The sequence below is a fragment of the Salvelinus namaycush genome, chromosome 42, assembly GCF_016432855.1.
Source record: "Salvelinus namaycush isolate Seneca chromosome 42, SaNama_1.0, whole genome shotgun sequence".
Lineage (NCBI taxonomy): Eukaryota > Metazoa > Chordata > Actinopteri > Salmoniformes > Salmonidae > Salvelinus > Salvelinus namaycush.
Genome location: NC_052348.1, coordinates 8175800 through 8203769, shown reverse-complemented (window position 1 = coordinate 8203769; position 27970 = coordinate 8175800). Strand labels below are relative to the sequence as shown.

At 42.2% G+C, this 27970-nt stretch overlaps 2 protein-coding genes across 3 annotated transcripts in view; both read left to right on the top strand.

Annotated features, from left to right (window-relative positions):
* The window catches only part of LOC120034862 (protein glass-like), a 467553-nt gene that overhangs the window by 31197 nt on the left and 408386 nt on the right, over positions 1 to 27970 (top strand). The window lies entirely within an intron of this gene.
* On the top strand, positions 407 to 27970 carry LOC120034832 (gastrula zinc finger protein XlCGF48.2-like). Of its 2 annotated transcripts, XM_038981480.1 has the most exons (7): positions 407 to 881; positions 1239 to 1369; positions 1546 to 1710; positions 2029 to 2043; positions 25530 to 25679; positions 26298 to 26409; positions 26669 to 27970. In XM_038981480.1, the coding sequence occupies exons 1-7, from the start codon at positions 599 to 601 to the stop codon at positions 27631 to 27633; spliced, it is 1821 nt and encodes a 606-aa protein (XP_038837408.1). In that variant the 5' UTR covers positions 407 to 598; the 3' UTR covers positions 27634 to 27970. The 2 variants fall into 2 exon arrangements, with proteins under 2 accessions (XP_038837408.1, XP_038837406.1); XM_038981478.1 differs by lacking the exons at positions 25530 to 25679; positions 26298 to 26409; positions 26669 to 27970 and adding an exon at positions 15307 to 16060 and having other exon boundaries at positions 1546 to 2559.

Genomic DNA, 27970 nt, shown 5'->3' with positions numbered 1-27970 from the left:
CAAACATGTGGTTTCCATATGTTTGATACCATTCAATTCATTACATTCCAGCCATTACAATGAGCCTGTCCATCCTATAGCTCCCCCCACCAGCCTCCACTGGCCAAATGTAAAATTAGAGCTATTATGAGAAATGTGTGGCAGAACAGGTGGGACAGTGAGCCCAAGGGCTGGAATTTATATGCCCTCTAAAAGGTGGGTGGACCAAGACTCAAAGATCATGTAGGGCTCTTTTTTATTTTCTTAGTAGTGCAGGATAAGGCAGGAAGGTTTAGATTTTCCTTAATGTTTGTTTATTTATTGTTTTAGTTTGTAAACTGTGATTGACTACACACTCCAGTACAGTAGGTGGCGGCATGCACCTCTAACGGTTGTTTGCGGACCGCCATAACACCATAAACGAAGAAACCGTAGTAAACGAAAGTGTACAGTGACCAAGAGCAATTTAATTGTTGTTAGACGTTTAACACCCTGGAACTCAAAATAAGATTAATTTGACCGCACAGTATCACATACTTACTCCCGATATTCTTTAAATTTCATTGGAGACGACTTGGTTGATAGATGTGAACTAGGTAACGCTAGCTAGCTGCTAACAATGGCTAACTGTATGGTTTTTCACACTCAAATGGCATCCATCATGGAGGTGCTAGCGAATGCAGCCGTGGCGGAGATCTGTAAACTCGTAGACGACGACTATGCATTGTTTCGTTTGGAAATAACTCAAAGCCAGAAAGAAAACAAGGCAATGCGGAGGAAACTACAGCAACTAGAAATTAAGGTGGCACGGGACCGAGCAGACAGGACAATGCGAGAGCGCGTCCTCGCCAGTCATCCTAGTAATGTCAAGATCCTCGACCGATACAGAGGAAAGGCTAAAGGTACATTTTGTCGGAGGCTGCACGGTGTGTCTCCTTTCATATAGAGCTCAGTGCTTGTCGCCCCGTTCCCCTCTGCATGTGTTCAGATGTGTTACCCAGAATTTGGTCTTGGTCTGTTTTTGGATAGTATGCAATAATTCCCCATCTTGCTCGTAGACACTATCATATTCTAACCACATTCTTGATTTATTGCATTTCCAAATATTTACTAAATGAAAACAATGTGATGCATTGAACATAATACATCAATCAATAAGTAGTATATCAAGAAGTGTTCCCTTACATCCTTGCCAATTCTAGACAGTGTCAATAGAATACAATATACCTAACCACCTCTTTTCCTCCAATCACTCTCAGGTGAAGGACATCTCACTGGAGGCCACAGAAGCTTTGTGAAACCAGCAGGACAAAATACATGGAGAGATGACCAACCAATCACTGTTGATGAGGGGATAGGAAACTCAACCCAGCATGTTATCATGATAGAGGTTAGTGTTATATAAAACATGAGTTACTTTGTAAATCAAATGTAGACAGTTTATTTCAGTAGCTTCCATGTACATCCTTATTTATCTGCCATATGGGAGCTTTTGAGACTTCCCTATGACATTGTTATACAATTCAACCCATATACCTGTAATAACCTCCTCTCTTCTTGTGTCAGTCTGCAGATGCAGAGGATGCAGGTCCTGGGGTCAAGCAGGAGAGATCTGAAGGAGAGGAGGACCCACGGCACAGCAGAGACATCCAGACTGGAGCGCCCCCTGTAGCTACGGAGAACCCCACCACCGCCCAAGAGCAGTCCAGGACCCAACGCAGCATTATGGAGGTCAGTGGAACGCTGAACACCATCCTCAAGTCAGAGACAGACACCGAGACTTTAACGGGGATAAACCGACTGGGCTGTCCACCTGCTCCACGCGCAGAGTATTTACTTTACGGCAACCTCAGCCCGAGGACTGTTCTGTCCCATCGGGACTCAGGTGACACTTTACAGACTGTCAACGATCCATCGTGTTCATACACTACAGAGACAGAGATGATACCTGGTGACATGCCTGTGGTATTAGATACACAGACTAATCCAATGAGAGGGAACTGGAACCAGTACAGTAGTAGTGTATACTCTGAACAGTGCCGAGATAAGAAAGGGGAGGGTCTGGTCGTAGATGAGGTGACTGTGAAAGTGGAGGGCGACGTTTCTCTGACATGGAATGCATACGAAACTCACTTAGGAGAAGGACACTCGCAGGGCAGCACCAGTGACTTCTTAGACTACAGAGAAAGCTTAGAGACAAATCTAAATGTCGCGACCCGCTCCCCTTTACACACGTTCAAGGATCAGGACCCATTATCCATGTCGATGGGGCCTTCCGATTCACACAGGGAACAAAAGGCCAAGGCGCGGGGAGGGGAAGCCACCTCAGGCAATAGTAAAGAGAAACGGTTCCTCTGCATGTTCTGTAACAAAGGCTTCCGCTGCCCCCAGAAGGTGGACATCCACCAGAGGGTTCACACAGGGGTGAAACCCTTCAGCTGTACCCAGTGTCACATGCACTTCGCCCAGGCATGCACCCTGAAAAGGCACCAGAGGGTCCACACAGGGGAGAAACCCTTCAGCTGTACCCAGTGTCACATGTGCTTCGCCCAGGCTGGTGACCTGAAGAGGCACCAGAGGGTCCACACGGGAGAGAGGCCTTTCGCCTGTGTGCACTGCGGGAAGAGGTTCTCAGAGAAGAGCTACCTCAGGTTACACGAGCAGAAAAAACACTCCACTCTATAACAAACACTTATATCAAAAGACAAAGATTAATTTTAGTTGTCATCAGAAAATATCCACAGATGCATTTGGATATTCCTGGGTAGAATATTACATCCAGACATTGCGTTAAGGAATACTGTATATACAGTCCCTACGGTGCATTTAGAAAGTATTCAGACCCCTTGACTTTTTCCACATATTGTTACATTACAGCCTTATTCTAAAATTTATGAAATAATTTCCCCCCTCAATCTACACACAATACCCATAATGGCAAAGCAAAAAAACATGTTTTTAGAAATTTTTGCAAATATTAAAAATCAACTGAAATATCACATTTACATAAGTATTCAGACCCTTTACTCAGTACTTCGTTGAACACCTTTGGCAGCAATTACAGCTTCAAGTCTATGACGCTACAAGCTTGGCACACCTGTATTTGGGGAGTTTCTCCGATACTTCTCTGCAGATCCACTCAAGCGCTGTCAGGTTGGATGGGGAGCATCGCTGCACAGCTATTTTCAGGTCTCTCCAGAGATGTTAGATCGGGTTCAAGTCCAGGCTCTGGCTGGGCCACTTAAGGACATTGAGACTTGTTCCAAAGCAACTCCTGCGTTGTCCTGTTGGAAGGTGAACCTTCGCCCCAGTCTGAGGTCCTGAGCGCTGTGGAGCAGGTTTTCATCAAGTATCTCTGTGCTTTGCTCTTTTCATCTTTCCCTCGATCCTGACTAGACTCCCAGTCCCTGCTGCTGAAAAATGGTGCCAGGTTTTCTCCAGACGTGATGCTTGGCATTCAGGACAAAGACTTCAATCTTGGTTTCATCAGACCAGAGAATCTTGTTTCTAGAGTCCTTTAGGTGCCTTTTGTTCAACTCCAAGCGGGCTTTCATGTGCCTTTTACTGAGGAGTGGCTTCCGTCTGGCCACTCTACCATAAAGGCTTGATTGGTGGAGTGCTGCAGAGATGGTTGTCCTTCTGGAAGGTTCTCCCATCTCCACAGAGGAACTCTAGAGCTCTGTCAGAGTGACCATCGGGTTCTTGGTCACCTCCTTGACCAAGGCCCTTCTCCCCTGATTGCTCAGTTTGGCTGGGTGGCCAGCTCTAGGAAGAGTCTTGGTGGTTCCAAACTCCTTCCATTTAAGAATTAGGGAGGCCACTGTGTTCTTGGGGACCTTCAATGCTACAGACATTTTTTGGTACCCTTCCCCAGATCTGTGCCTCGTAACAATCCTGTCTCGGAGCGCTACAGACAATTCCTTTGACCTCATTGCTTGGCTTTTGCTCTGACATGCACTGTCAACTGTGGGACCTTATATAGACAGTTGTGTCCCTTTCCAAATCATGTCTAATCAATTGAATTTACCACAGGTGGACTCCAAGTTGTAGAAACATCAAAGATGATCAATGGAAACAGGATGCAACTGAGCTGAATTTCGAGTCTCATAGCAAAGGGTCTGAATAATTATGTAAATAAGGTATGTTTTTTTATTTTTAATAAATTTGCTAAAACGGTTTTTGCTTTGTCATTATGGAGTATTGTGTGTAGATTGAGGATTTATTTTTTTAATACATTTTAGAATAAGGCTGTAACGTAACAGTGTAAAGTCAAGGGGTCTGAATACTTTCCAAAGGCACTGTAGCTCCTTTCATATTTCCTTTGATCCTGACCAGTGGTGGAAAAAGTAGAAGTTATACGTGAGTATAAGTAAAGATACCTTAATAGAAAATGACTCAAGTAAGTGAAAGTCACCCAGTAAAATACTACTAGAGTAAGTCTAAAAGTATTTGGTTTTAAATATACTTAAGTATTGATCATTTCTAATTCCTTAAAAAGCAAACTAGACAGCACAAGGTGGTTTTTTAAATTGTATTTATGGAGAGCCAGGGACACACTACAAACAAAGCATTTGTGTTTAGTGCATCTGCCAGATCAGAGGCAGTAGGGATGACCAGGGATGTTCTCTTGATAAGTGTGTGAATTGGACTATTCTCCTGTCAAAATGTACTTTTGGGTGTCAGGGAAAATGTATGGAGAAAAAAGTACATTATTTTCTTCACGAATGTAGTAAAGTAAAAGTTGTCAAAAATATAATTAGTAAAGTACAGATGTTTCGTGTAGGTTTATCCTGGGGTGACGTTTTGATAACCATGTAAATCTTTCTCGGACAAGGTGAATTTGATCAATATATTCAGCTCTATTTACTCATTCTAAAATGCTAATTAGCATCAAAGTAGACATCATGCAAGACTACAAATCCCTGCAAAGCCATCTCTAGCTGACACCTTTGCTAACTGGTTTGTGTCAATTTAAAACTTGCAGAAGACAGTTCACAGAATTGTCAATTTTAAAGAAATGTAGCCAATTTATATTATACAGGCGAATATATTGATAAGTCACCTTGTCCTCGAGATTTACACCATTATCAAAACGTCACGCCAAGGTAAGCCTACATGAAATACAGCCCTTATTTGAAGTGTTTCTTAAATCCCCTATGGGACAAATGAATGGTGGAAAAACAATTGGGAAAAGTTCCTTGTCTGACCGCTAGGTTATATGGGTATTATGACTCATACTATGGTACTCTGTATGGAACTGGATGAGGTGAACAGGAAAGAATGAGTATGATGAGGCAAAGTAGATGATTGTGATGGTTGGTGTGATGGTGTCTGTAAAAATGCTTCAATGATGAAGAGTGAAAACCTTATGTTGTTTGATGCTGGTGTTTTATGAGGGAATTATAGTGCCTTAATTCATGTTTACTTAACATGAAGTAGTGAAGATGTGTGTAATGTTAAACCTTTTCCAAAGTATTCAACAATTCATTTTATCAAAGCGAGGGTACCAGATTTACAGAAAATGTAGTGTTACCATAGTGAGAAAAGTTATTCTACTTGTCACAGGTATAGTTTTGTGCAATTAAAGTACATTGAGTGTACAGTATGACCATGTTGTTGAAATTGAATACAAAATTGACTGACTTGGTATTTTTTGTGTCATTGCAGTGACTGAGTTTTGTATATCAGTCGTACCAAAACATACTTAATTCTTGAATCCACACATGGATTTGTCCAGTTTTGCTGGCGGGAGAGCCAGGACCTCTGACGTGGCCGGTCACAAACCCAGGACCCTGGATCAGAAGCTTCCGTCCCAAGTCGGAACCAGGATCTCATTAAATACTGTTGAAGTAATATAGATACAGGTTTATCTGCCTCACCTAAAGCCTATTCTGGTGGGAAGCTGCTATAGACCACCAAGTGCAAACAGTCAGTATCTGGATAACATGTGAAATGCTTGATAATGCATGCGATATCAACAGAGAGGTATTTTCTGTGTGATTTAAATCTTGACTGGCTTTCATCAAGCTGCCCACTCAAGAAAAAGCTTCAGACTGTAACCAGTGCCTGCAACCTGGTTCAGGTTATCAGTCAACCTACCAGGGTAGTTACAAACAGCACAGGAATGAAATCAACATGTATTGATCACATCTTTACTAAATGCTGCAGAAATTTGCTTGAAAGCAGTATCCAGATCAATCGGATGTAGTAATCACAATATAGTAGCCATATCTAGGAAAACCAAAGTTCCTAAAGGCTGGGCCTAATATAGTGCATAAGAGGTCATACAATACGTTTTGTAGTGATTCCTATCTTATTAATGTAAAGAATATCTGTTGGTCCGTGGTGTGTAATGAGGAGCAGACAAGACACTGCACTTGACATAGTTAAGAAGTTGCTTATTCCAGTTGCTAATCAGCATGCACCTATTAAGAAAATGACTAAAAACTTAAATCCCCATGGTTTGATGAGGAATTGAAAAATGGTATGGTTGAGAGGGATGATGCAAGAGGAATGGCAAATAAGTCTGGCTGCACAACCGATTGGCAAGCTTATTGAGAAATCATGTGACTAAATTGAATAAAAAGAAGAAACTACACTATGAAACAAAGATGAATGATAGTAAAATAGCCGACCAATCAGTCTGTTACCAACCTTTAAACTTTTTGAAAAAATTGTTTTTGACCAGATATAATGCTATTTTACAGTAAACAAATTGACAAACTTTCAGCATGCTTATAGAGAAGGACATTCAACAACATCACTTACACAAATGACTGATGATTGGCTGAGAGAAATTGGTGACAAGATTGTGGGGGCTGTTTTGTTAGACTTCAGTGCGGCTTTTGACATTATCGATCATAGTCTGCTGCTGGAAAAACTTGTTAGGGTTTTACACCCCATGCCATATTGTGGATAAAGAGTTACCTGTATCAGAACACAGAGGGTGCTCTTTAATGGAAGCCTCTCCAACATAATACAGGTAGAATCAGGAAGTCCTTAACTAATGGGGCTAGACAGCTTCCTTTTTTCAATCTTTACTAATGAATTGCCACTGGCTTTGAAGAAAGCCAGAGTGTCTATGTATGCGGATGACTCAACACTATACATGTCAGCTACTACAGTGACTGAAATGACTGCAACACTTAAGAGTTGCAGTTAGTTTCAGAGTGGGTGGCAAGGAATAAGTTAGTCCTAAATATTTCTAAAACTAAAAGCATTGTATTTGGGACAAATCATTCTCTAAACCTGAACTAAATCCTGTAATAAATCATGTGGAAATTGAGCAAATTGAGGTGACTAAACTGCTTGGAGTAACCCTGTATTGTAAACTGTCATGGTCAAAACATATTTATACAACAGGAGCTAAGATGGGGAGAAGTATGTCCATAATAAAGTGCTGCTCTACCTTAACAGCACTATCAACAAGGCAGGTCCTAGTTTTGTCACACCTGGACTACTGTTCAGTCGTGTGGTCAGGTGCCACAAAAAAGGACTTAGGTTCAGAACAGGGCTGGCCCTTGGATGTACACAGAGAGCTAATATTAATAATATGCATGTCAATTTCTCCTGGCTCAAAGTAGAGGAGAGATTGACTTCATCACTACTTGTATTTATGAGAGATATTGACATGTTGAATGCACCGAGCTGTCTGTTTCAACTACTGGTGCACAGCTTGGACACCCATGCATACCCCACAAGACATGTCACAAGAGGTCTCAATCCCCAAGTCCAGAACAGACTATGGAAGGAGCACAATACAACATAGAGCCATGACTACATGGAACTATATTCCACATCAAGTAACTCATGCAAGCAGTAAAATTTAAAAATAGATGTAAAAAAAACAACACCTTATGCAACAGCAGGGACTGTGAAGCAACAAACATAGGCACAGACATACACACACAATAACATACGCACTATACACACACATACACATGGATTTTGTACTGTAGATATGTGGTAGTTGTGGAGTAGGGGCCTAAGGGCAGTGTGTTATGAAAACTGTAAATGTATTGTAATGATTTTAAAATTGTATAAACTGCCTTAATTTCGCTGGAACTCAGGAAGAGTATCTGCATGGGGATCCATAATAAATACAGATACAAACCATGAGGGACAGAGACGCCACCACCACACAGAACACAACCAATGGACAGGTGGGCTGAACAACCTCAGTCCTGGTGGTCATCAGATAGACAGTCAGGGATCCAGTCTGCAGCCCAGACCCTTCTCTTCACAGTCTCAGTGCAGGGATGGAGCAGGACCTGGGGCTGATAGAGATAGACCCTCCTGTTCCTATGATACAAACACCACAGTATCCATGATGAACAGAGCAGGTCACCCTGGGATTCAACCTTCAGAGAGAGTGGTGGGAGACCCCCCTGGTGGTAGTCTTTCAGGAAGTGCCTAGTGGCTCAGTTCATAGAAGGGCTTGGACCTGGGTCTAGCTTTCCTCAGCTACCTCATGTTTACTGCACCGATACAGAATGTCAGGATGGGCGTTCACCACGAGGTACCTAGCCGATAACACAACCCCAACACCCAAACAACGGCTAGAGGTCAAGGAGGGAGCTCAAAGATTAACCACCTGAGGGTGGTGGCTCCTGCTTCTACCTCCTCTGGTGTCATTGGGTCACAACGTTGGAGGCTGCGCATTAGGACGGACGCAGACAAGCCGTACACCTGCCCCACGTGTGGGAAGCGCTTTACTTAGGCAGACTATGGGAAGAAGCTACAGACCGTTCACAAGGGCAAACAATGTTACAAGAGCTTCTCCTTCCTGCTTAACCTTACCAGACATGGGAGTGTCCACAATGGGAAGAAATCGTAGCATTGTGGCTTTAGCTGACATATTTTAGTCATCATGTGAAGTGTCTTAGGGTAAGAGGGTTTTTTGGATGACTAAATCCCTCAGTTGAGCATCTGGGTATGCTGTATTTCTCACATGATACAGACTTGTTGTTTGGTGTGCTGGCATAGCCAAAACACTCATTGACGTGTAACACTATATTTCCCCTCTAAATTTTGTTTTGCCTATGTTCTATTCATAACAATTATAAATGTCTCTCTTTTTTATAACACCTTTATATTATAACATCCCTCCCCTCGACATTATTTGGCATAATCAGGTGGTACCTGTTCCTTTATGTACTATAAATAGGTGATCACATTTGTTATTGAATGAGAATTCATGTTGTCCTTTTGATGGGTTGACCTTTAATTTGCTTGTATATTATTTAGAATTAAAATTGTCCTTGGCTTCCTTCAAACGTATAGGTTTCTGTCCTTGCCACCGATGGGAGCAATTATTTTTCAGTCATTTATGGTAATTTTTCTAAACAACTCTGCTCTGAGCTTAAAAGATACCAGAGAGTGCGAGGCTAAATCTGTTGGCGAAAATAAGCCCACAAAGTGAGACATTTTTGTATGGAGTTCAATTCTTCTTTTATTCCTTGTGTTACCATTTTATTTTTAAACTGCATCGTTGGGAAGGGCTCATAAGCAAGCATTTCACAGTAAAGTATACACCAGTTGTTTTGGCATATGCCACAAATAAAACTGATGAGTGTTGGATTCGGTCAACAACAAAAAATGTAATTGCTAATTTGCTACATGAGGCTTATTTGAGTGAATATCAGTTTCGTAATTGTTACGAATGCACTGATAGGTGGACACACGTGGCATTTCGGCAATTTACCCAAAAACTACATTAAATTGGAGTTGTGCCTGTTGTCATAGAGATACAGTTGAAGTCGGAAGTTTACATACACTTAGGTTGGAGTCATTAAAACCCGTTTTTCAACCACTCCCCAAATTTCTTGTTAAACTATAGTTTTGGCAAGTCAGTTAGGACATCTACTTTGTGTATGACAGAAGTAATTTTTCCAACAATTATTTACAGACAGATCATTTCACTTGTAATTAACTGTATCACAATTCCAGTGTGTCAGAAGTTTACATACCCTAAGTTGACTGTGCCTTTAAACAGCTTGGAAAATTCCAGAAAATTATGTCATGGCTTTAGAAGCTTCTGATAGGCTAATTGACATCACTAGAGTCAGTTGGAAGTGTACCTGTGGACATATTTCAGTGCCTCTTTGCTTGACATCATGGGAAAATCAAAAGAAATCAGCCTAGACCTCAGAAAACAAATTGTAGACCTCCACAAGTCTGGCTCATCCTTGGGAGCAATTTCCAAACCCCTGAAGGTACCACGTTCATCTGTACAGACAATAGTACGCAAGTATAAACACCATGGGACCACGCAGCTGTCATACCGCTCAGGAAGGAGACGAGTTCTGTCTCCTAGAGATGAACGTACTTTGGTGCGAAAAGTGCAAATCAATCCCAGAACAACTGCAAAGGACCTTGTGAAGATGCTGGAGGAAACAGGTAAAAAAGTATCTATATCCACAGTAAAACAGGTCCTATATCGACATCACATGAAAGGCCGCTCAGCAATGAAGAAGCCACTGCTCCAAAACCGCCATAAAAAAGCCAGACTATGGTTTGCAACTGCACATGGGGACAAAGATAGTACTTTTTGGAGAAATGTCCTCTGGAAAAAGGGGGATGCTTGCAAGCCGAAGAACACCATCCCAACCGTAACGCACGGGGGTGGCAGCATCATGTTGTGGGGGTGCTTTGCTGCAGGAGGAACTGGTGCACTTCACAAAATAGATGGCATCATGAGGCAGGGAAAATTATGTGACTATATTGAAGCAACATCTCAAAACATCAGTCAGGAAGTTAAGCTTGGTCACAAATGGGTTTTCCAAAAGGACAATGACCCCAAGCATACTTCCAAAGTTGTGGCAAAATGGCTTAAGGACAAAGTCAAGGTATTGGAGTGACCATCACAAAACCCTGACCTCAATCCTATAGAAAATGTGTGGGCAGAACTGAAAAAGCGTGTGCGAACAAGGAGGCCTACAAACCTGACTCAGTTACACTAGCTCTGTCAGGAGGAATGGGCCAAAATTCACCCAACTTATTGTGGGAAGCTTGTGGAAGGCTACCTGAAACATTTGACCCAAGTTAAACAATTTAAAGGCAATGCTACCAAATACTAATTGAGTGTATGTAAACTTATGACCCACTGGGAATGTGATGAAAGAAATAAAAGCTGAAATCAATCACTCTCTCAACTATTATTCAGACATTTCACATTCTTAAAATAAAGTGGTAATCCTAACTGACATAAGACAGGGAATTTTTACTAGGATTAAATGTCAGGAATTGTGAAACTGAGTTTAAATGTATTTGGCTAAGGTGTATGTAAACTTCCAACTTCAACTGTAGATGATAGAGAACTCATCATGGATATAATTCATTTTAGCATAGACATTGCCATTGAAGGCTTCCACCATTTTATAGTAGTCAACTGGGTGGGGATTCTTATGAGTTGGGAGCAATCAGCCAATAAAGAAGAAAATTGACTACTTTAAAATGGAGATAGCTTCAATGGTACTGTCATAGACTGTATAAATATGCCCATACAGTCAGACACAAAGAGGATACCACGTTCAAAACAACTGGGAACTCTGAAATCTAAAGAGTCAAAAAAGTCATCCATCTTGGAATTCCAAGACATGATTTGACAGCCCCCCCCCCCCCCCCCCCAGAGTTCCCAGTTGTCTTGAAAACACCATCAGTACTCTCTTGTTTTTTATTTTATTATTTGTGTACTTGTTTGACATTTTACTGCATTGTTAGGAGCTAATAACATAAGCATTTCGCTGCAGTTGCTATATCATTTACTAAATTGAGTACACGAACAATTACATTTTGATCTCTCTCGTTGGCCTGTTGTTCCCACTTGCATCGGACCTCACATTAGCTAGAATGTTCCCGCCTGATCTCACCTCCTCCCGCCTGCCTTCCATCTTTAAAGGACAAGTCTTTCCATTTTTAGAGAGGTCACTTGAATATTTTGCCAATATAATAGAAAATGGTTTAAGAGCTTTGGTGTGTAATGTAATAGCAGAACCTTATTTCCAGTGGTGTAAAGTACTTAAGTAAAAAATATCTGTGCTTTACCAGTTCTATTTTTGACAACTTTTACTCCACTACATCCCTAAAGAAAATATGTACTTTTTACTCCCATACATTTTACCTGACATCAAAAAGTACTCCTTACATTTAGAATTCTCAGGCAGGACAGCAATATGGTCCAATTCATGCACCTATCAATATAAGGCATTGTCATCCCTACTGCCTCCGATTGGCGGAATCACTAAACACAAATACTGCATTTGTCAATTATGTCTGAATGTTGGTGCGCCCCTGTCTGTCCATAAATAAAAATAACAAGAAAGTCGTGCTGTATAGCATTTTCTTTTTACTTTTACTAAAAAGTATGACAATTGAGTACTTTTTCCACCACTGTACATCTAAAACCAGATACTTTTACTCAATTAGTATTTAACTGGGTGACTTTTACAAATGACTTTTATCATTTTCTATTAAGGTGTATTTACCTTTACTCAAGTATAACAATTGAGTACTTTTTCCACCACTGCATATTTTAAGAACAGCGCAAATACGATTTTTATTTATTTAGCCACACCCTTTGAGCTATGACGCCTACCAATAACTTATATTCAGCGTAAACGGAAGTAAACAATGAACAAGAACAATTTCCACGTTAGCGTTTTTATTTAGACGTTTATGGACACAATGGAACTCAAAATATGACTAACTTAACTGCACAGCATCGCATACTTACCCCAGGTAGTGTTTAATTCGCGCTGGAGACTGGACTTAGTTTATAGATGTTATCAAGGTAGGGCTAGCTAGCTGCTATGATTTTTCACACTCAAATAGCCTCCATCATGGAGGTTCTAGCGAATGCAGCCGTGGCAGAGGTCTGTAAACTCGTCGATGACGACTATGCAGTGTTTCGTTTGGAAATAACTCAAAGCCAGAAAGAAAACAGGACATTGCGGAGGAAACTACAGCTACTGGAAATGAAGATGACACGGGAGCGCGTTCTAGCCAGTCGTCCCAGTAGTGTCAAGATCCTCGACCGATACAGAGGAATGGCAAGAGGTACATTTTGTAGAAGGCCGAGGCTGTGGGGCCTGTCGCCCCGTTCCCCTCTGCGCATGTGTGACTTTAGATGCGTTAACCCAGAGATGAAGAGGCGAAACGAGAGTTTTTCTCAACCCAAAATCTGTCCACGAAAATAAGTCCAGGAAGGCATTTTTGTATGGAAATAAAGGAGTGTCGAGTTTGGTCAACATAACATGTAATGGCTAATTTCCTACGTGAGGCTTATTTGATCAATATACGTTTCATAATGGTTAGGTTGTTACCGATGCACTGATATAAGTGGCATTTCTGCAAATCTGGAAAAAAACACCTTTTATATCAGAGTTTTGCCTGTCATAGAGATAGATAGAGGACTCATCATGGATGTAACCCGTTTTTAGAATGGACATTGCCATTGAGGGCTTCCACCATTTTAAAGTAGTAGTCAACTGGGTGGGGATTCCTATGAGTTGGGAGCAATCAGCCAAAGAAGAAGAAGAAAATTTATATAATTTAAAATAGAGAGCCTCAATGGCGCTGCCCATGCTCGCAGACTCTATAATGGCACAGATACAAAGATGAGTCATCTATATACTTCCTCCCGCCTGCCTTCCATCTTTGAGGACATTATTATCAGGGCTGTCACTCGTCATATCTTGTCAATATAATGGAAAGTCTTTGGTTAACCAATTAACCAGAATTGGGTCTTTGTCAGTTTTTCGATTGTATGCAATAATTCCCCTGATTACTTATCTATCTTGCACAAAGACATTCCTATTATTTAATAATTGAAAACAATAAGATGCATGGATTATAATCAATCTATAAATAGTATATCAACCAGTTTTGCGAAGTGTTACCTTACTTAGAATTCTAAAACTGTCAAGTGTGTAGCGTTGAGCATTGACAGTAGCTAACCTAACCACCTCTTTCCCCCAATCACTCTCTCAGGTGAAGGACATCACACTGGAGGCCACAGGAGCTTTGTGAAGGCAGCTGGACACAATACATGGAGAGATGACCAACCAATCACTGTTGATGAGGGGAGTGGAACCTCAACCCAGCACATTATCATGATAGAGGTTAATGTAATAGTATTACATCAAATTTACAGTACATCAAATGTGACCAGTTTATTTCAAAAAGGTTCCCCACCGCTATTCACTTGCTTACATGTACTGTACATACTTATTTATCTGCCATAGGGGAGCTTGCGAGACTTCCCTACGACATTGTTATACAATTCAACCCATGTACCGGTAATAACCTCCTCTCTTCTTGTGGCAGTCTGCAGATACAGAGGCTGCAGGTCCTGGAGCCAAGCAGGAAAGGTCTGAAGGGGAGGAGGACCCACAGCACAGCAGAGACATCCAGACTGAAGTGGCTGGAGCACCCCCTGTAGCCACGGAGGTCCCCAGCGCCGCCCCAGTGCTGCCCAGGACCCGAGGCAACATCACGGAGGTCAGTGGAACGCCGAACGCCGTCCTCAAGCCAGAGACAGACACTGAGACTTTAACACACAGGCTCTTACACACAGGATCTGACCACAGATCAGACCCAGAGAGACTGGGGCTGGGTAGACTGGGCTGTCCTCCTGCTCCTGGCTCAGAGTATTTACCGGTATTTCACCAGGGCCAGAGGACGATTCATTCCCGTGATGGTGACACGTTAAACACTGGCGGTGATGATCCGTCTTGTTCTTACGCTACAGAGATGGACCCTGGCAACATATCCTTGGGTTTAGAGACACAGACTGATCTGTCTAGAGGGGACTGGAACCGATACAGTGGTAGTGTATACACTGAAGGATGCCAAGATAAGAAAGTGGAGGTTATAGTCGTAGATGAGGTGAAAGTGGAGGGCGATGCTCCTCCCACGTGGAATGCAGATTGTCACCTAGGAGACGGACACTCACAGGGCAGAGATTTCTTAGATTACAGGGAAAGCTTAGAGACAAATCTAAATGTCACAACCCAGTCTCCTTTACACGCGTTCAGGGATCGCGACCTAGTGTCAACATCGATGGGGCCTTCCGATTCACATGGCCGCGTCCTTTTCGATCAGGTATTGAACTCAAACGACAGGGCTAGAGCCCAGGCTCCGGGAGGAGGAACCACATCAGGCAATAGTAAAGAGAAGCGGTTCCTCTGCATGTTCTGTAACAAAAGCTTCAGCTGCTCCCAGAATGTGGAGATCCACCAAAGGGTCCACACAGGGGAGAAACCCTTCAGCTGTACCCAGTGTCATATGCGCTTTGCCCAGGCTGGCCACCTGAAGAGGCACCAGATGGTCCACACAGGGGAGAAACCCTACAGCTGCCCCCAGTGTGAGAAGAGGTTCTCCCGCCAGGACCAGCTGAAGATCCACCTGAATGTCCACACGGGAGAAAGGCTGTTTGCATACAAACGCACTGCGGGAAGAGGTTCTCAGAGAGGCTCTACCTCAAGTTGCACCAGCAGAAAAACCATTCCCCTCTATAACATAGAAAGTAACCATTCCACTCAATAGCTTCTGACGTTTAGATCAAACCCTGCATCAACAACAAAGAGGAATTTTCAGCAATAAAGATCTACAGATGCATTTGGAATAACAAGTGTAACAGATTTCAGGGTTGAATATTCCTGGGTAGAATATTGCATCCAGACATTGTGTGATATACAATGGGGTGATAAAGATGAGCAATAATGACTTTATTAAATAAATAATTCAAACACTGAGCTATATTGTATGTAATTTAGAAAATCTAAATATAATTTATATATTATTTTATACTAATAAAATTGCTCAGAGAAAAATATTTTGTTTAACAAGTAATATTTTTTTCTCAAAAAGGTAGAGGTCCAAATTATTATCACTGCTAAAGATTCTTATAGATAAAGTAGCCAAGTTTGATATTTGGTCCCATATTCCTAGCACACAATGTCTAAATCAAACTTGTGACTTTACAAACTTATTGGATGCATTTGCTGTTTTGGTTGTGTTTCAGATTATTTTGTGCCCACTAGAAATGAATGGAAAATAACCTTTTACTGCAGTGGGCTAAATCAGGGTCACACAGAGTGTTTCTAGGTAGTCTTAAAATCTATTTTGAAACAAAAGTATACTCCTCACACACATGGTTATGGGCTTAAAAAAAGACACTTGTACCATGTCTGATATAGAGTTGAAATGTATAAATGTTTGGCTTTGCATAACAATATTATACTTTATATACATCAAAGACTGAAATATAACAAACCATTTGAATTAGAAACACCGGATTTAACTAAAAAAAAAAAAAAGTGTCTATTAATAACTTTCCACCCGTGAGGTCACTAGAGGGCAATTTGGTCAGTTGACTGCAGGAATTAAGTATTTTTGCCCATATTCATAGCATGCCATGACTACATCAAGCTTGTGACTCTAAAAATTTGTTGGATGCACTCGCTGTTGGTTTTGGTTGTGTTTCAGATTATTTTGTGCCAAATAGAAATGAATGGTAAATAATGTATTGTGTCATTTTGGTGTCACTTTTGTTGTAAATAAGAATATAATATGTTTCTAAACACTTCTACATCAATGTGATTACTACCATGATTACTGATAATCCTAAATAAATTGTGAATAATGATGAATGAGCGTTACAGGCACACATATCATACACCCATGTTGGGCTGTGGTGGTCATGAAATTTTGTCAGCTGGTTATTGCCTTGCAAAAGACTGCCGGTCTTACTGTAATTGACCGTTAATTAACTTATAAACACGTTTAGCATCTCCATGCCTTCACACCAGTGGTGGGCCGTCAGGGCCAGCAAGGCCTTCTCTGCTGGCCTAAACATCATCAGAATATATATTTATTTTAAATATATTTTCCCACATATGTATTAAATTATTCCCCAGAGTAAGAATTATACTCTTCATTTCATAGCTTTCCTCTTGGTTGCACTGCTTCCAGCCCCAGGTTGAGATTTGGAGGGCTGGCCTTTATGTTAGATCTTTTATCCAATCATATTCAGCCATCATGTGTTGCCAGGGGTCTAAAATCTGCCCTCAGGCCTTCAGAATCAACAGTGCGGGCGCTTGTAGCTTAAAGTGAATGGAAATGAAAATTTAGTGTCAACCAATCAGCTTTAGAGTTGGCTATTGTACGCCTGCTGGCTGGCTCCAGTGTTACACAGGAGCCAGCTAGCAGGCGTAGTGCGTGCACGTCTTTTGATTGGATTACCAATATTGAGAAGCAGGTCCTATGGGCAGGTCTATGCAGATCCTCAGAACTAGGAAACTGAATTTGATAAACGAATTAATTTGCGTACGACTAAGCTGTTTTTTCAACCCACAATGGCGGAAGGAGGAGAAGATATCGATTTGGTCGAGGATATAATTATAACGCCATTCTCAAGACGAACTTTTCAAGAAAAGTTAGACATTGTAAGGAGAGGTCGCCCGACGCCGATGCTACAAAGCCTGTCACAGGCGGGAAAGGGGTTCGTTCGCCACTTTCAAAGTTCCAACTACGAGCGCTATCAATGGCTCACAGGCTCCGAGAAGCACTGCAAACTGTACTGCTGGGAATGCCTATTATTTGCAAGTGATCGATTTGGTGTTTGGAGCCACACTGGCTTTGCAAACTTGAGTTGTCTAACCAAGGCAGCAACGAGACACCAAAGTACGGCTGGGCACTTACAAGCAATGGTGCTTTTGAAAACTTTTGGGGACACCCGAGTGGATCTACAACTCAATGAACAATCGCGCAGGGCAACGGAGCTGCACAATGAAAAGGTGAAGAAAAATAGGGAAATATTGAAAAGACTCATTGATTGTGTCATGTTTTTGGGTAAACAGGAACTTTCTTTTAGGGGACACGATGAAAGTGCTGACTCCACAAACAAAGGGAACTACGTGGAGCTTCTTTCTTTTCTTTCTGAAAGCAACACAGATTTACAATACCACCTGTCCACTAACAAAGTGTTCATTGGGACGTCCGGCAAAATACAAAATGACCTAATTTATGCTATTGCTGAAGTGATGGGAGAAGAGATCAAAATGGAGATTAAAAAAGCTCCCTTTGTTGCTGTTATGGTGGACGAGACAACAGATGTGGGAAATGCAGCACAGCTCTCACTCGTCCTGCGTTATGTGACGGACACAGGAGTCAAGGAGCGATTTATCCGATTTGAAGATGTGACAAGCGGCAAGCGAGCTGATGACATTGCCGCTCTTATTTTCCGTTTCTTGGAGGAAAATGAATGTAGTCTGGATAAAGTTGTGGCACAGTGTTTTGATGGCGCAGCAGTCATGGCATCTGGACTCAATGGGGTGCAGGCTAAAGTTAAGGAGAGGGCACCGATGGCCTTATTCATTCACTGCTATGCACATCGACTAAATTTAGTACTGACTCAAGGAGCCTTAAAGCTTAAAGAATGCAAGGTCTTCTTTGCCAACCTCAATGGCCTTGCAGCATTTTTCTCACGATCCCCTAAGCGCACGCAACTGCTGGATGACATCTGCAAGCGTCAACGAGGTGGCAATATACATCTAGATTGGTCAATGCAGTCTTTGAAAAGAGAGTTGCCCTAAAGGAGCTGTTTAACCACTTACTGGAACATCATGATGACCATGACGGGGATACTGTGCTTATGGCTGATGGATTTAATGCACGTTTGGATGATTTTGAGTTTTGTTTTTTGCTTGAAACATTCAATGGGATTTTTAATTATTCGGATGTGCTTTTTGGAATTCTACAGAAACAAACTTTGGATGTACAATTCTGCCTGACAAGGGTGAACGAGTTTTGTGACACAATTGAGCGAGAGAGGTGCAGGTTCAGTCAAATCTACGATGACACAGCGCGCATCTCAAGTTCACCCAGCGCACGCAGAGGCCCAGCACAAGGAGACCCTCGCACATACTATCAACAACTCCACAGCAATATTCTGGACAACATTCTTTGCCAGATACGAAACAGGTTTCAAGACCACGAAAAATTAATGTTTCTCTCCCTCCTGGACCCCCGGCACTTTCAGACCTACCGGAAAAAATTCCCGCAAACAGCCTTCTCCAGCTTAACAGAGAGTCACGGAACACTGTTCGACCTATCCAAGCTAAAAACAGAACTGACTGTAATGTATGCTATGACTGATTTTGAAGTGAAAAGTCCCTCTGATCTCCTTGATTTCCTTAAGCAGAAAAATCTGAATGAGGACATGGGGCAACTTTACACATTGGCATGTGTGACAGTGACTATCCCTGTGTCCACGGCTTCTGTCGAGCGGTCATTCTCGGCCTTAAAGCGAATCAAAACGTATTCCAGAAATGCTACTGGACAGACTCGGCTTTCAGCATTAGCCTCCATGTCGATAGAAAAGGACTTATTGGTGGAACTAAAACGCACAGATAGACTGTACAACAGAGTCATTGAAGTCTTCTTGAGGAAAGAAAGGAGGAAGGATTTTGTGTTCAAATAATCAGTCTTTGGTGAGTAGGCATACAATGCATGTTATTTTTTATTAAATGTGTATGTATGTTTCGCATTTTATTTCGTTAATATTAAATACCCTATATATTAACAAAATAAAATGGCAAATAGCCTATGTTGCAAATTATTTGTTTTCTTTCTTTTATTTTCAGTGAATAGTTATGTGTCTTTATCATCACGGTGAAACTGCTTTGGGTGCGACAATGCGCTGTTTAGTGAACACACTGTATTTATTTTTTGGGGGACTTAAAGCTCAAAGTTTGTGGACCAGAAATGGATAGAAGAAGAATATTAATATAACTCTGTTGCACTCGACTATGTTCTTGCCTATTAGTTGAACTGTACTGTATTGTACTCTTCCCCTGCAATTCTCTGAATAAAAATGTCAATTTCAAGGTGACGCAACGCCTGGTTATACTGCGTTTCTGTAATAAGAGGTGGATTAATTCGGGTGGGACTGTGTAGGACCTCACTGAAGGCCCAGGCCCCAGGCCCACGGCACGCTACTGCTTTTAAAATAACGATTTTGTTGCAGAACAGTATAGATCACTTTCGTTCCCGGTTCTTATTCTGTTCTTCTAAAAACGTAATTATTTTCCGGTTTTCGGTTATTTTCCCTGAACCATTTCAAACCCCAAACGTGTACAGATTTTGGGCGGAGTAAATCCTCTCATGTCACCTCTTCCTCTCTGACTCAGACAACTACTGTGATGTAATCTCGTCCACCAGACACTTCCTCATATGTGCTGTGCACAATAGCCTGGGGAAGAGGTTACGGTGAATGTGACTGTACATCAAAGGACTCTCCCACCATAGAAGAAGTGGAGGAAATGCACGTTTAGGATCCACCTCCAAAGAATGACAAAGGCTACTTATACATATTCACGAATTGGGTGCGGTAACTTCCATGCGGTTGATGATAATCAACAAATAGGACGCTGTCGGTGTAGTTAGCATGCTAACCTTAGCTAGCTACAGTGCCCTCTGTAATTATTGGGAGAGTAAAGCATTTTTTTCTTCATCAGTGGCTTGTATGCGGCTTATATGTGTGAAGCAGTAGCGTGCCGTGGGCCTGGGGCCTGGGCCTTCAGTGAGGTCCTACACAGTCCCACCCGAATTAATCCACCTCTTATTACAGAAACGCAGTATAACCAGGCGTTGCGTCACCTTGAAATTGACATTTTTATTCAGAGAATTGCAGGGGAAGAGTACAATACAGTACAGTTCAACTAATAGGCAAGAACATAGTCGAGTGCAACAGAGTTATATTAATATTCTTCTTCTATCCATTTCTGGTCCACAAACTTTGAGCTTTAAGTCCCCCAAAAAATAAATACAGTGTGTTCACTAAACAGCGCATTGTCGCACCCAAAGCAGTTTCACCGTGATGATAAAGACACATAACTATTCACTGAAAATAAAAGAAAGAAAACAAATAATTTGCAACATAGGCTATTTGCCATTTTATTTTGTTAATATATAGGGTATTTAATATTAACGAAATAAAATGCGAAACATACATACACATTTAATAAAAAATAACATGCATTGTATGCCTACTCACCAAAGACTGATTATTTGAACACAAAATCCTTCCTCCTTTCTTTCCTCAAGAAGACTTCAATGACTCTGTTGTACAGTCTATCTGTGCGTTTTAGTTCCACCAATAAGTCCTTTTCTATCGACATGGAGGCTAATGCTGAAAGCCGAGTCTGTCCAGTAGCATTTCTGGAATACGTTTTGATTCGCTTTAAGGCCGAGAATGACCGCTCGACAGAAGCCGTGGACACAGGGATAGTCACTGTCACACATGCCAATGTGTAAAGTTGCCCCATGTCCTCATTCAGATTTTTCTGCTTAAGGAAATCAAGGAGATCAGAGGGACTTTTCACTTCAAAATCAGTCATAGCATACATTACAGTCAGTTCTGTTTTTAGCTTGGATAGGTCGAACAGTGTTCCGTGACTCTCTGTTAAGCTGGAGAAGGCTGTTTGCGGGAATTTTTTCCGGTAGGTCTGAAAGTGCCGGGGGTCCAGGAGGGAGAGAAACATTAATTTTTCGTGGTCTTGAAACCTGTTTCGTATCTGGCAAAGAATGTTGTCCAGAATATTGCTGTGGAGTTGTTGATAGTATGTGCGAGGGTCTCCTTGTGCTGGGCCTCTGCGTGCGCTGGGTGAACTTGAGATGCGCGCTGTGTCATCGTAGATTTGACTGAACCTGCACCTCTCTCGCTCAATTGTGTCACAAAACTCGTTCACCCTTGTCAGGCAGAATTGTACATCCAAAGTTTGTTTCTGTAGAATTCCAAAAAGCACATCCGAATAATTAAAAATCCCATTGAATGTTTCAAGCAAAAAACAAAACTCAAAATCATCCAAACGTGCATTAAATCCATCAGCCATAAGCACAGTATCCCCGTCATGGTCATCATGATGTTCCAGTAAGTGGTTAAACAGCTCCTTTAGGGCAACTCTCTTTTCAAAGACTGCATTGACCAATCTAGATGTATATTGCCACCTCGTTGACGCTTGCAGATGTCATCCAGCAGTTGCGTGCGCTTAGGGGATCGTGAGAAAAATGCTGCAAGGCCATTGAGGTTGGCAAAGAAGACCTTGCATTCTTTAAGCTTTAAGGCTCCTTGAGTCAGTACTAAATTTAGTCGATGTGCATAGCAGTGAATGAATAAGGCCATCGGTGCCCTCTCCTTAACTTTAGCCTGCACCCCATTGAGTCCAGATGCCATGACTGCTGCGCCATCAAAACACTGTGCCACAACTTTATCCAGACTACATTCATTTTCCTCCAAGAAACGGAAAATAAGAGCGGCAATGTCATCAGCTCGCTTGCCGCTTGTCACATCTTCAAATCGGATAAATCGCTCCTTGACTCCTGTGTCCGTCACATAACGCAGGACGAGTGAGAGCTGTGCTGCATTTCCCACATCTGTTGTCTCGTCCACCATAACAGCAACAAAGGGAGCTTTTTTAATCTCCATTTTGATCTCTTCTCCCATCACTTCAGCAATAGCATAAATTAGGTCATTTTGTATTTTGCCGGACGTCCCAATGAACACTTTGTTAGTGGACAGGTGGTATTGTAAATCTGTGTTGCTTTCAGAAAGAAAAGAAAGAAGCTCCACGTAGTTCCCTTTGTTTGTGGAGTCAGCACTTTCATCGTGTCCCCTAAAAGAAAGTTCCTGTTTACCCAAAAACATGACACAATCAATGAGTCTTTTCAATATTTCCCTATTTTTCTTCACCTTTTCATTGTGCAGCTCCGTTGCCCTGCGCGATTGTTCATTGAGTTGTAGATCCACTCGGGTGTCCCCAAAAGTTTTCAAAAGCACCATTGCTTGTAAGTGCCCAGCCGTACTTTGGTGTCTCGTTGCTGCCTTGGTTAGACAACTCAAGTTTGCAAAGCCAGTGTGGCTCCAAACACCAAATCGATCACTTGCAAATAATAGGCATTCCCAGCAGTACAGTTTGCAGTGCTTCTCGGAGCCTGTGAGCCATTGATAGCGCTCGTAGTTGGAACTTTGAAAGTGGCGAACGAACCCCTTTCCCGCCTGTGACAGGCTTTGTAGCATCGGCGTCGGGCGACCTCTCCTTACAATGTCTAACTTTTCTTGAAAAGTTCGTCTTGAGAATGGCGTTATAATTATATCCTCGACCAAATCGATATCTTCTCCTCCTTCCGCCATTGTGGGTTGAAAAAACAGCTTAGTCGTACGCAAATTAATTCGTTTATCAAATTCAGTTTCCTAGTTCTGAGGATCTGCATAGACCTGCCCATAGGACCTGCTTCTCAATATTGGTAATCCAATCAAAAGACGTGCACGCACTACGCCTGCTAGCTGGCTCCTGTGTAACACTGGAGCCAGCCAGCAGGCGTACAATAGCCAACTCTAAAGCTGATTGGTTGACACTAAATTTTCATTTCCATTCACTTTAAGCTACAAGCGCCTGTACTGTTGATTCTGAAGGCCTGAGGGCAGATTTTAGACCCCTGGCAACACATGATGGCTGAATATGATTGGATAAAAGATCTAACATAAAGGCCAGCCCTCCAAATCTCAACCTGGGGCTGGAAGCAGTGCAACCAAGAGGAAAGCTATGAAATGAAGAGTATAATTCTTACTCTGGGGAATAATTTAATACATATTTGTGGGAAAATATATTTAAAATAAATATATATTCTGATGATGTTTAGGCCAGCAGAGAAGGCCTTGCTGGCCCTGACGGCCCACCACTGTTTAAAAGCATGGGAACCGGTTAATAAATGTATTTTATGTTCTAGGCATTTGTTTCCAGTCCCCCAAAAAACGCAACAAAGCGAAGCGCCTATGCAAAGCCCGCACTCTGTCACTCAGAAACGTATTCCAGTGTCTGCCTGCCTGCCAGCTGAAAATCTTTGCCAGTGTGTGTGTATGCTACCTGCCCCTCCCCACCGAAGCGTAGTCTACTAGTGACGTTGCAAGCGTGATTCAGAAATTAGGGAGAAAGATTTTTAATTAAATAATGGATAAACTTTTTCTGTGCTAGTTAAGGATACTATAGTTATCACGTTTCACAATGGATTGATTAACTACAAGAAGGTAAGATGTGTTTTTGTTTTAATTCTGGTGCCGCTCTGCACATAATGTTATTAGATAGCTAACTAGCTAGCACTGGTCCAAAGTTAAGCCAACTCTCTGAAGCTCAAAGACATCAAAAGTTCCTTCATAGAAGGCCGCTCCTCTGTAGGTTTAATTCTGTGGGCCTAATTCAGCTAATGCATGTCATAACAACAAAATGCCCAGCGCTTCAACCTAAGCTCCTCTTCCACCCTCTCTTGCTCTATCCCACCTGCAGTCGCATTTCGCTCCCAACACTTGTCTGTCCAATGCATGTAAATAGCTTGCCCGCTCCATAGTAAGCTGTTCTATCCTCACTGATTTGGTGAAGTAGATTCATGTCGAGCTAGCTGTAAAAACATTTTAGATTTCAGGCGTTTAAAAAGGAACCGAAAGGAACGATATAAATCATAGTTTTTTTTGGTTTGGTTCGAACCGGTTCAGAACTTTGTTTTACTGGCCGGATCAGTGGAAAGGAACAAAGGGAAAAAAATGGTTGTGTTCAGAACTAAAGGATTGGAAAATAATTTTGGTTACAATCCCTGGTCCGTGTGAGATAAGCCATGTTGTGTATGGAGGCCGATGAGAGTGTCGAACTACGTGAAAATTATTTGATCGAAAATAAGTTTCGTAATGTTTAGGCTGTTCCAAATGTACTGATATAGGTGGATGCGGTTGGTATTACGGCAACTTTGAGAAAAACAATTTAGTTGTGCCTCTTGTTCATTCATGTATCTGCCCTCTCATTGGCTAGATATCGCCTACCTTCCATCGTTTAGGACATGCATTTCTATTGTTTGAGCGGTCACTCGAATATCTTGTCAACATAATAGATCATCTTTGTCTGAGTTCACAGCTGGCGATGCCTCATCGCAATTGGTTATTCCCCATCATTTGCAACAATGTCATTGAGCTTCATCACTATCTTTCCTTTGAGGTACCTTTGCTGTTTATAAACTTTTATGAATTGATTTTACTCCTGGCTACTCTGAGCTGGGAGTTTTTGTTGTTGTCTTAAAACAGGTTTTAACAGGATGCCAAGGACCTTTTCTGAGAGCTTTGTGGATACGGGCCCTAATCTCACCCCATTCTGCATACACCCAACAGTGCTTTATAACCAATATACACTTACTTACTAAATATACCTACACATACTGACACCCTAATAAACACCTACTGTACATGTCAAAATAGTTTGGTCAGGTTTGTCTGATAATGACTTTTGACTTATCATAGCTGATTTATTTGTACCCACAACCACATATTTATGTCCACCATGATGGGTTTAACAACAATGAAGTAATTCTGTAACTACAGTATAGGACTCAAATGTAGTGGGGATGGGTAAACACTCCATGTTGAAAGTGTGTTTATTATCTGTGTGTGTGTACGTACCTGAGGGAGTGTATGTATAATCTGTATCATCTCTCTCTTCCAGGAGGAGGAGGTGCTGCGGGTAAAGGAGGAGGGGTGTGAGGAATGTCTGGGGAACCCTGAGGGAACCATAGTCATTGAGGACAACCAGACTATACCACCTCCTGAACCCACAGAGGAAACAGCTGAGCAGCACAGGACCACACACAGTCTAACTGAGGTGAGCCCAATGTGAACTACTGTCTGTATCCACAAAGGACCTGTATCCACAAAGTATCTTAGAGTAGGAGTACTGATCTAGGATCAGTTTTGCCTTTTAGATCTTAATGAATAACATTATTTGGAAAGTGCCTAGATCAACACTCCTACTCTGTGGATATGAGCCCAGGTCTTGATTCAATTTGTCTTAAGTGTGGGACCAGGCCTTTGAATGATCAAACCATTCGGGATTTTGGCAATGAAAACTGGAAGTCTTCAGTTACAGCTAGCGTGCTAGGGGTACCCAAACATTTCCATTCATTGTGCTAAGCTAGTTAGCGTTACTGGATGCAGATACATAATAATGGTATCCACAAGTTCATCTGACTCTGGGGAAGTATAAGAGTGTCTGCTAGATGACTAAAATGTAAATGTAGATAAAGGGCTTCATTGCCGAAATCCTGAACTATTCCTTTAAAGAGTGTCAAGTAATCAAATCAACTCTTTTGCATAGTATGAAATCAACATGTTTGCATTGTACTCATAGCAATGCCTCATTGCCCAATCAGAAGATGCTCCATAGCAGGTGCTCATATCAGATTTCTTGATCCAACATCTTCTCACGCTGTATCTCTTACAGTCAGTAGACATGGAGGATGGGAAGCCTGATCTGCTGCTAGTCAAAGAGGAGACTATAGAAGACGGACCAGAGAGCATTGATCTGCTGAGTGGACTAAAGATGGGGGAGCAAGGTAAGAGAGCTATTATTTTCTCTTCATTCATAAAATGAAATCAATACAACTTGCACTCAATGACCAGTTTATCTAGTACCGGGTCGAAATGCCCTTTGCCTCCAGAACAGCCTGAAAAGGTCATACTGGTCAAGGTCATACATTATAAAAAACACACATTATAATGTATCAACTTGACCAGGTTATTGACCAAAAAAAACTCCATATGTAGAGCTCTCTGCCATGTTTGTAAAGTCTATTTTCTAACCTCTTCCTGCAGGTGGTTGGCTGGAGGTTAAAAGAGGAGACTGGGAGGCCATCTTGGATTCCAAGACCCAGATGGGTGCAGCCATGGGCCCAGGGTACGACATCACCGAGGAGGCCAGAACCAGAGGCGACATAGTGAAGGTCAATGGATGGGACAGCGTCCTCAACTCTGGGCTGGGGAACAACACTGTTAATCCCAACCAGAAACAGAGAGTGGAACACAAAACAACATCCGAATTTAGTCTCCATGACAACAAACTTGTTGAAACCAGGGCGAGACGTAGATTTGGTCTGCAGGGACAGGGCAGTGTCCATATGCAGCTAGAGAGAACAGACATAGACTCAGCTAGCGATGCTCCGTCCTGCTCCTATAGTTGTGATTCAGAGAGACTGATGGCGCCTCAGGTTAACCCCCTAACAGGTGCTGCCTTCAGCCTGCCTTCTATAGGATCTATCAACTGGAACATGGATCCTGAAACAACACAGACACACCCTGGCCTTCATCCTCCTCACACTCTCCTAATGTTAAACCAGACCTCAGACAATGCCAGTGCATCAACACTAAATGGCTACACAAGCCCATTGAAAAATTACAGTAGTAGTAACGCTATCAGTTGTTCCGGTGGAAAAGTGAAGTGCTTCCCGTGTTCGTTCTGTGGGAAAGTCTTCAGTTTCCCCAAACAGGTGGAGATCCACCAGAGGATGCACACGGGGGAGAAACCGTTCAGTTGCCACCTGTGCCGGGCCAAATTCTCCCACTCGTCCAGCCTGAAGAGGCACCAGAGGGTCCACACAGGGGTGAAACCCTTCAGCTGTACCCAGTGTCAGATGTGCTTTGCCCAGGCTGGTCACCTGAAGAGGCACCAGAGGGTCCACACGGGAGAGAGGCCGTTCGCCTGTACGCACTGCGGGAAGAGGTTCTCAGAAAGGAGCTACCTCAGGATACACCAGCATAAAATGCACAGGGCCCATGTATAGACTATAGTGACATTTAATGTAGTTAGTTTGTTTGTAGTTAATTCTGGTGGTTTTGGATGTAGTAGCGAATTGGATGAGGTGAACTGAGCAACGAATGAGTATGATGACTAGATGATATGTCACGCCTGCTCCCGCTCCTCCTCTCTGGCGCTCGAGGGCGCCAGGCTGCCCATCATTACGCACACCTGTCACCGTTATTACGCACATCAGCGCTCGCTGGACTCATTGACTTGTTGTTTGCCCCGTATCAGCATTATTGTAGTTTTTGTTTTCCCCTGTCCAGGCGCTGTCCGTATTCTATTCCTGTCTGTGTTTTATTAAATGTTCATTCCTTGTA